Source organism: Bombyx mandarina, chromosome 08 (assembly GCF_030267445.1).
Source record: "Bombyx mandarina strain Sakado chromosome 08, ASM3026744v2".
Classification (NCBI taxonomy): domain Eukaryota; kingdom Metazoa; phylum Arthropoda; class Insecta; order Lepidoptera; family Bombycidae; genus Bombyx; species Bombyx mandarina.
The window spans coordinates 11,093,643-11,103,772 of record NC_143215.1 but is presented as its reverse complement, the minus strand read 5'-3'; the positions used below and the strand labels follow the sequence as shown (position 1 = coordinate 11,103,772).

The 10,130-nt window shown below is 37.2% G+C and overlaps 1 protein-coding gene across 1 annotated transcript in view; it reads right to left on the bottom strand.

Annotated features, from left to right (window-relative positions):
* Positions 1-826: 826 nt before the first annotated feature.
* S6KL (ribosomal protein S6 kinase like) overlaps positions 827-10,130 on the bottom strand; it is a 72,254-nt gene continuing 62,950 nt past the window's right edge. Inside the window, exons 8-10 of the mRNA XM_028185535.2 lie at positions 2,374-2,462; positions 1,303-1,495; positions 827-969 (exon numbers count right to left, since the gene is read on the bottom strand). Of these exons, the coding sequence (XP_028041336.2) occupies positions 856-969; positions 1,303-1,495; positions 2,374-2,462 (396 nt within the window). The 3' untranslated portion in view covers positions 827-855. The remainder of the gene's footprint in view (positions 970-1,302; positions 1,496-2,373; positions 2,463-10,130) is intronic.

Sequence of the window (10,130 nt, the reverse complement as noted above, 5' to 3'; positions counted from 1 at the left end):
GATGCGCCACTTCGATAAAGCGGCACGACACGAGAACCCTCTCATCGTGGCCGCCGGTAACTACATTCCCGATCCTGCGGACAGAATGGAAAGCAGTCGACGTCGCCCAAAACACGTCATCTCGGATCCTCCCGATCCACTAACGGTGCTTCTAGGTACTTCAAGCACCGGTCACCGTTCTCGTCGAACCCATCGCTTGCGACGAAGGGCTCGACGAGTAAATTAACTCTCAGACACAGCCCACTGAGTTTCTGGCCGGATCTTCTCAGTGGGTCGCGTTTCCGATCCGGCGGTAGATTCTGCGAAGCACGGCTCTTGCTAGGGTTCGTGTTAGCATCGTCGTCAGGTTTGAGCCCCGTGAGCTCACCTACTAGCCACGGTTACGCTGAAATAGCCTCTCAAGGCTATCCAGCTGAGGTAGGAAAATAAAAAAAAATAAAAAAATATGGCAGCTATTGTTAAGTTTTTACCGAATGCTATAAACAACTCAACGGAAATGCCACCACCTATTTTGGAAGAGAGCAGTAGGCACGATGTTAGTTTGTTTAGATTTCTTGGATATTCTTATTATTATATTTAGCGGTAGGCAGCGGCTTGGCTCTGCCCCTGGCATTGCTGAAGTCCATGGGCGACGGTAACCACTCACCATCAGTCGGGCGGTATGCTCGTCTGCCTACAAGGGCAATAAAAAAAAAACTCAGTACGCCTTACAATCAGTATTGAAACCCCTGTTAATGGACTAATTAGGCATTCCTTAATTATTCCCTAAGCTTCTCTTGGCTGACTATCATCCCTCTGTAGGTGGGTATCTGAAATAAAACTATTCTTTCACTTCACAATAATTCAGAACTTTATTTATATGATAGACATGCTTTCGAACATATTGAAATTCATTTCCGGAACTGGATACGCATTGTTGTCATCTTCTTTATTTGGATAATATTGTTCTAGAAGTTCTTTAGGTGAGACCTGTGAATGTAAAAGTAGTTTAGAAAAACTTTTTAAAATTATTTAAATTAGTAATTATCCAAATGTTTGGATTGAGTTTGAGAACAAGAAACAAACGCCACATCAAACAGTCTGTAGACACTATTTTCGTGGAAAACGTAGAGAAAATATTTTTAATAGTTGACATTTTTGTTCAAATCACTAATTCCAGGTTTATTTTAGGCGTACCTACATACGTACAACTAAAGTTTGAGAACAAAAAAGATTAGATCATTGTAACAGGTAGGTACTCTTACCATTTTCTCCTTGAGAAAAAAGATTAAGTTAATTTACCAGGTAGGTAAGTACCCTTACCTTTTTCTCCTTAAGTTTTTCAATATCAAACTTCATGTAGAAAGCTGATTGCTGCAGCTGTCTCAAATTTCTCATCCTGACGCGAGGGTCCCGTTCCAACAACCTCATTAGTAAACCTCTCGCGGCATTCGATATAGAGTCTGCACTCTTTGGAAGAGTTTTTGGGATAAAGTGGTCTAAATTCTTCTTCTTGCTATTGATTTTATTACGAAAAAAAAAACTCTCAATATTAATCATTAGTTGATAAATACGTACTTAATGCATCTACAGGTTGGTCACAATAACTACGATGAGTTAAAAATTTGTAAACTTGAAATACAAAGCGAAAGCAAGATGTGTCTCGTATGATATGTTAATATAGATATCTTGATTGAATTAGTACAATTTATACAGCGTACACTGCGTTAGTAAACTATTACTTTTCGACCGCTATTCCTGTAATTTGACTGTGTAACGTATCACAACCATTAAATCCCAAATGTCATCGTTTTCGGACATTTTCCAATTCTTTTATAATGCCTAAAACGCTCGTGGACTTATTAAAAGGAAATAACAAAAACAAATGATCGTGAAAATGTTTATAAACTATGTATTTGCAAAATATAATTATTAGCAGGTAGCTTTATGTAGGTGTTTCATAGTTTATCCAACAGCGATTAATATTTTGATTTCAGAAGAACCAATACAAGGTTTTGCTTTTTTTTTCAATTTTTGTTTTGTTTACCATAATATTAAAAATGTTACATCGAGACTTAACCGCGTTTCGTTGTAACAAGCTAAGCATATAAAAAAAAACCACATTTGTTCCATAAACTCGTGCTGCACCTGTCGCACGTCGGCAGCATAAATTCTAGAAACCTTCATCGAAATGCCAACATCTGTACAATGTTTTAACTCAATTGGATAAACGACATATTTAAAAAAATAAATTCCGAGCATTAGTTTTTAAAAAGAAAACGGTGTTTGATCCTTTGGCCTATCCAAGGGCAGGTTCAGAACTACAATGATAGCGGGTAATTACTTAATTTAAAAAGAAAGGCGGTAAATTAGTTATGTCTTTTAATATCTCACCTGTTATTGAATTCGTTGTTTGCGTCATTAATGAACGTCGACTTCTCGTGTTCCGTTTTGGATCCGGCACTTACAAATGGTGTTGGAAACTAAAACAAAAAACACAGTAAGACAACAAGTAAGTAAGCGTAACAGGTACCACCACCCTGCCTTACTAGTGGTAGGACCTCTTGTGAGTCCGCACGGGTAGGTACCACCACCGTGCCTATTTCTGCCATGAAGCAGTAATATGTTTCGGTTTGAAGGGTGGTGCAGCCGTTGTAACTATACTTGAGACCTTAGAACTTATATCTCACGGTGGGTGGCGCATTTACGTTATAGATGTCTATGGGTTCTAGTAACCTCTTAACACCAGCTGAGCTGTGAGCTCGTCCACCCATCTAAGCAATAAAAAAAAGTAAGCAAAGCCAATTGTTCTACGGCGTATTATTAGTCTGCACGGGTACTACAAACCCGGCTACGAGTCAATTTCCATCCGGCTTTGGAATGAACTTTCCTCCATGGTTTTTCTTCAAGCATTGTTTGAAGACTCTTTGGCGGAACATAGCAGCGATGGTTAATCTTAGTCAAGTTAGAAAATCACAATCGAACAAATTTACTGATTAAGGATAGCCAAAAAGAAAGAAATTGGAGGACTAAAATCACCTATTCACTATTGTTAACGAGTGTATAGTTCATCATCATCATCATCATCAACAGCCCACAGTCGTCCACTGCTGGACATAGGCCTCTCCCAATTGACACCACTGAGCACGGTCTGCGGCTCTCCTCATCCACTTCTTGCCGACCACCGTTCGGAGGTCATCGCACCACCTAGCCAGGGGGCGTCCCACGTTACGTCTTACGCTGCGCGGTCTCCACACGATAACTAGTATATCGTTTGATCATGAGAAATTAGAAGTATCCTAAGTTTACGTGAGTAAGATAGTGTAAGAAAGAGTAAGGCACTCATAAGCAGCAACAATTCCAACGACTCAAACCATCCACTATCACTGAGAGCCCATCAAAGTTCGTTTACCGAAGTACAAGTCGCGTTTAGGAAAATGCCTAAGTACATTACATACTTTCAGCATTCTAAAGCATCGTTACAGTCCTACTCGTAGTTATGTACAATACCGTTATGTTATCTACAATATATTATATGTAAATATATTTATATTTATGTATTTCAATTTTTTTATTGCTTAGATGGGTGGACGAGCTCACAGCCCACCTGGTGTTAAGTGGTTACTGGAACCCATAGACATTTACGACGTAAATGCGCCACCCACCTGAGATATAAGTTCTAAGGTCTCAAGTATATTTACAATATTGTATTCTACATGTGTTTTCAGTTTCGAACCAAAATATATGTTTAAATACATATTATATTACATAATATAGCATGTATGTACGTAACGCGCAATATCTTCCCAGGGTATGTTTAACGATCCAAAACTAATATTATTCTTTGTGTTATTAGTACCAGAAACACACAGACACGTGACTCGATTCTAAACCTATTTATCTAGCAAGTTAGTAGTTTGCCTGTGTCTGTTTCTATTACTTCTGGTCTCTTATATATGTATTCAAAATTTTTTAGTATAGGGCCGTTTCGATACTTTTATTTATGGTCACATTTTGCAGCCCATCAGCAATAATAAACATTTTATTTTATTAATAACAAACATTTGAATAAATTTATCAAAACATTGTATATAACTAGTCAGGTTATAAGTATTGTCACACAGTAAAAACTTTTCTTTTAGAATGCTGGCCACAAAAAAGTTTATTGGATTCGAATTTAGAATTGTTCATGAAAATAAAAATGTATAGGTACTTTTAGAATTTTACTCATTTATTAAATATAGAGTGGACGCTTAAAGAAGACCGTGTTGCAGTTATTGCGTTGCATCGTTGCGGTTACGCGCCAATTCAAATTTTTAACATACTGAAAAATTTAAATATAACCAAAAGATTCATTTATCGTACCATCAAACAATACAATGAAGACTCTAGTGTAGATGACAGGTCAAGAAGTGGTCGCCTTCGGTCTGCTAGGATTCCAGCAGTGATAAAAGCTGTGAAGGCGCGAATTCAAAGAAATCCCAAACGTAAGCAGAAACTGTTGGCCCTTCAGATGGGGTTAAGCAGAACCACGGTGAAAAGGGTGTTAAATGAAGACTTAGGGCTTCGGGCATATCGAAGAAAAACAGGACATTGTTTGAATGCTCGTCTAATGGACCTGAGATTGAAGAAATGCCGCACTTTGTTGAAGCGGTACGCGGGAAAAAAATATCAGGAAATTCTTTTTTCGGATGAAAAAATTTTTACCGTAGAAGAGAGCTACAACAAACAAAATGATAAGGTGTACGCACACAGTAGTGAAGAAGCGAGCAACCGTATTCCGCGTGTCCAACGAGGTCATTTTCTATCCTCGCTCATGGTATGGTTGGGATTTTCTTATTGGGGCTTAACAGAGGTACATTTTTGTGAGAAAGGTGTAAAAACGAATGCAGTTGTGTATCAAAATACAGTCCTGACGAACCTTGTGGAACCTGTTTCTAAAACCATGTTCAATAACAGGCACTGGGTATTCCAACAAGATTCGGCGCCAGCTCATAGAGCGAAGAGCACACAAGACTGGCTGGCGGCGCGTGAAATCGACTTCATCCGGCACGAAGACTGGCCCTCCAACAGTCCAGATTTGAATCCGTTAGATTACAAGATATGGCAACACTTGGAGGAAAAGGCGTGCTCAAAGCCTCATCCCAATTTGGAGTCACTCAAGACATCCTTGATTAAGGCAGCCGCCGATATTGACATGGACCTCGTTCGTGCTGCGATAGACGACTGGCCGCGCAGATTGAAGGCCTGTATTCAAAATCACGGAGGTCATTTTGAATAAACTTTAGTGTCATAAGAATTTATGTTTTGTTAAGTTCATTTTGGTGTATGAATGGTTACATAATGAATAAACTTGTTTCAATTATTTTACATTAAGCATGTGACAGAATTTATGACCTGACTAGGTATAATAACATAGTGAACGACTCAAGTAACTTACTAATCTGACGGCGTAAATAAATAATGACAATAATAATTGTCTAGGGTATTCTGAAAATGCATTTAATTCTACGTGTAATTAACTACGTGTAAAATATACTAAGAACACGGCTGGTTCATGAACTTCAAATAAAATAAGTTGAACCAGTTTACCACATTATTGAACCGCACAAGGACCGACTGCGCAAATCGTTAGAAATAACGAAGTAATTGTACCAAAACGACTCTTGAGGTCAGTAAAATCAACCAGCAATAAACCTTAGCTAAAGACAAAGGCATGATTATTATAAACTACTCGCAGTTCAAACTGCTGTGAAGGCTAAAAACATCGTTACACCTTCTCGAAACCGTACTCAAATCGAATACTTTATCAGAACTTTATTAATTTTCACTGCATAAAATAAATTTAAGATACCAAGCCGTTATTACGTCTAGGACGGCAAGATAGCATTGCAAATATATCGTTACTTGAAATACGATCAATTGTTTTTGATAAACTAATCTATATCTATATCTATACTAATATTATAAAGAGGAAAGATTTGTTTGTTTGTTTGTTTCGAATATGCTCCGAAACTACTGGACCGATTTGAAAAATTCTTTTTCCATTAGAAGCCGACATTGTCCCTGATGAACATAGGCTACTTTTTTTATTTAATTTTTTTTTTTTTTTGGTTTCATGTGTGTTTTAATGTTTCCGAAGCGAAGCGAGGGCGGGTCGCTAGTCTATATCTATACTAATATTATAAAGAGGAAAGATTTGTTTGTTTGTTTGTTTCGAATATGCTCCGAAACTACTGGACCGATTTGAAAAATTCTTTTTCCATTAGAAGCCGACATTGTCCCTGATGAACATAGGCTACTTTTTAAATTTTTTTTTTAATTTTTTTTTTTGGTTTCATGTGTGTTTTAATGTTTCCGAAGCGAAGCGAGGGCGGGTCGCTAGTAAATAAATAAATAAATGAGACCCTCGACCGACATGAGGTTGCCCTCGGTCAGGTTATACATACTACATCGTCGGTATGTCGTAGGGTCGGGACTTACTTCCCTAATTATTCCAGTGTAAAAGTTATCTAATCGTGTAGTGTTTAATTTTATAATCATTTGGTACTAGAACTAGATGTTAGCTGGGATTACCTATAATTAACTGAGCACATGTCATGTTTTGATATTTTTGTACCCTATGTTTAAGCCAGTGTTTCATTTGTTGGTGATCCATTAAATAAATAAATAAACTAAACATTTTAAACACTTCCAAACAGTATACAAGTTTTAATCGCATATTACTTTCAAGTTATTGTACCGTTGAGTAGTCTTTGTAATACGGTAAAAATGCATGTTTCGGTTTATTGTTTCTATTTAAAATTCATGTAAGTAATACTGAATTTTATTAACACTGTTGTAATATCGCATTACAAAATTCTTAACGTTATAAATAAACAGCAACGGTCACGGCAATGGCCGGTTCTACGAGTAAATGTTGCTCCTAAATAGTAGAAAAAAAATATATATAGAATAATAAAGTTATGAAAGGAGCCACCATCCGTCATCCGTCGCTTAGTGGTAGGATGTGTAATTTATCTTGAACGCAACTTACATATATATGTTAATATGAAATCGAGTGGGGCTATCTTCATCCTCCACACACGCACACCCACCTCACATGTGCTGCTAACTTTAAAGCCCTAAGGTTTAAGGGGAACGACACCGCAACCCGTTTACGGCTCGTTTGAAAAGAAAAACTAAAACTACATGCCCGGCTAAAAATAGGGAGCCCTCGCCTTAATTGCGCATGTGGAATTTACTGCACGATTTAATGATGGCGTTGCGAGTACGTACGCTGCAAGGAAAGGCGGAGATTATTATTAGCTGTCATTATTGATAGGAGTTCGGAATATTCCTCTACATAAAATTCCAGGTCGAATTGTGCTTTAAGATACAAACGAGCTTTCTCTCTATGTTGTATGACGGTCTAACTACAAATTAAGAACAGTACACCGTTACATTTAGCGCATAGACTACTAATCAAGTCTTATCTTTATCAGCTAGTTGCTGCGGAGGTTCAATGAATAAATGTAAATATTTCGGTCTGGTCACGACCGACCGCGTTTGCGAATAAGAAGTGGTTATTTAAGTGGTAATATGTTACTTTTCGTACACATCGTGTAATAATACCTGCGAGTGGTCCGCAATTCTGAATTACTTTTCTGATTTGTGGTGTACCAAAAAGCGATGCTGCTTCCAATACATCTTGAATGCTAAACAGCATGTCTGAGTGGTTTTTATTTTAAACGAGGCGCCTCGGGTGTTCGTTTCCTACATTTTAAACAGATTAAAATCTCGCACAGGTGGTTAGAAGATTTAGGTATGAATGTCACTGTCAAGAGAAGCATTAACAGTTGAAACATTACATTCTTTTAAGGAAATCGCTGTATATTTTTTTAGCATTTACAGAATACTAATTAGAAAATAGAATAATTAGAAAATTAAGTAGCTAAACTGTAGTGAGACTGTCGTTTAAATGCAGAATAATGCCAGTTATTTGAGCCAGCCATTGATAACCAGTGGAGCACTTTCGCGAACATTGAAATGAAAAAAAAATGAATAAAATTATTTTATTATGTATGTAGTTTTAAATTGATTACTATGTGAATAAGAAAACCTTTGACACTACAAGTCAAACACAGTTTAATAATAATCCAAAACCAATATTGTGAACGACAGAAAATAATCCAAAGACTTTTGTCTGAAGCCTCGCAAATATTGTAGTTGAAAGATGGATTAGAATGTTAGGTGCTTTGTATGTTTTCTTCATTGAATTAGCTCACATTAAGCCTGCAATTTCCTACGTAATGCGTAAAATTTAAAAGATGTTTTAACTTAAAGAATTGCCATTGTATTATCTCTGCTATTTTATTTGTTACTTTTCAATCATCTCATATATAATATTCTTCACATACTATACTTATTATCTCCTTACTACTTTAATAAGAGAATCTAAAATGTTTTTCTAGCTTATTCAAACGACTACTTCCTAAACATATATAGTAGTAGTGTTTTCACGGCTAACCCTTTAAATACTGGTAAGGTGCTGTGAACTGGTATAATTTGTAGAGAGGATAGCAATAATTTTAACGCAACTGATGCTCTGACCTCATATCTCAATGAGGTCGACGACATTGACGTCTATAGGCTCCAGACCTCCGAACACTATCGACGCTATGAAATCATTGAAATTCATTTTTTTTTCATTATCAATATGTAATTTTAATTTAGAGTTTGCAAGTTAAGAACTAAAGCCGTTAAATTTCTATACGTGAGGTGTCGCAACAAGCTATTCGCACAATGGCCTCATAATTAAAGTTTTGACAGTCGCTCATCGCTGCGTATTACAAATTGTGTAATTTATTTTCAATTATTTCAATAGATAATTGTTGCTACCGATGATTATTAAAATGCAAAATAAACTGTTTCTCAACAGACTATTGTCATTAAAAAAAATCGGTTGTCTGTAATGTCGGTTTACGGACGATAGTTGAACGTGACAACGTCATAAGAAAATACGCCTCAGAGCGAGGTAACGCCGCATTAGTCATGTTTTTTCGTGCGTGCAGCCGGCTCCATTGAATTATAAGACGTTGTCACGTCAAAAACATAGAAATAGATAGTTTAGTTAATTAAATTGAAATGTTCAGGGAATAGCGGTATTCGAATTTCTTCAAATAAATTATGATCCATAATCTAGCTTTATATTTAACTTGCTAGTATTACTGAGGTGCTGTGGTCTATTAATTTAAATGATATAGAAGAAATTAGCTCCAGATACTCATTAATCCACTTATTAATTAATTACAAAATTCCTAATAGTGTACACAAAAAAAAACAGATTGGTTTTCAATAGAAAAATATAACCGCAAATGTTTATCGATAACGCTAACTTCAGTCACTTCAGTTGGAGTATAATCAATAAAATCCCGTGTCATTGAACCGTTTTGAACAAAATCTGGAACAGGTTCTATACAGTAGGTATTTATTTAACTTCATTCGTAATATTGATTGGAAACTATGTTATTACCCTCTAACGAGATTGAATTCTTCACGGTAGGTCCATTACAGTCATTAGGTACATCTAGATGTTATTTCGGGCCATTGACATTGGTTTTATTATTTATTTTCAATCCAGCGCTGCTCCTTACTATTGTTCGAAGAACTGTTTTGATTTGTTGTCCATTTTTTCATTAACCCTCCGGCATAAGTGATGGCAATAGAGTTGTGGCGGGTTGCCATCATACAACGCAAGATAATTGACAGATGCCTGAATCTCGCTTACGACATTTTCAAGATAAAGCGCATATATACAAGTTCCGAACAACAACATTGGGACCATCGGTCTACCGAGCAATATCACCCGCTCGGTAGCAGATCTTCCCTCTGTCGTTAAGCTTCCCCAAACTGATGACCTGCGACGAGATGTGAACACGCAACCTTCTGATTCATCATCAGTGCATCAAGAACTTCGGCTACCACAATCCCCGCATTCTCGCAGATAAAAGCACGTCATTGACAGTCGTCCCACAGCAAGCCAGCATCGCAGCCTCAACAGGACCATCGCAACCGACTCACCGCGCTTCCTGGTCCTACGGCACGCAACTTCACTGCCTCATCACGCCGCTACAGTTCATCGCAGCCCACGACCGGCTCATCAACGCTTG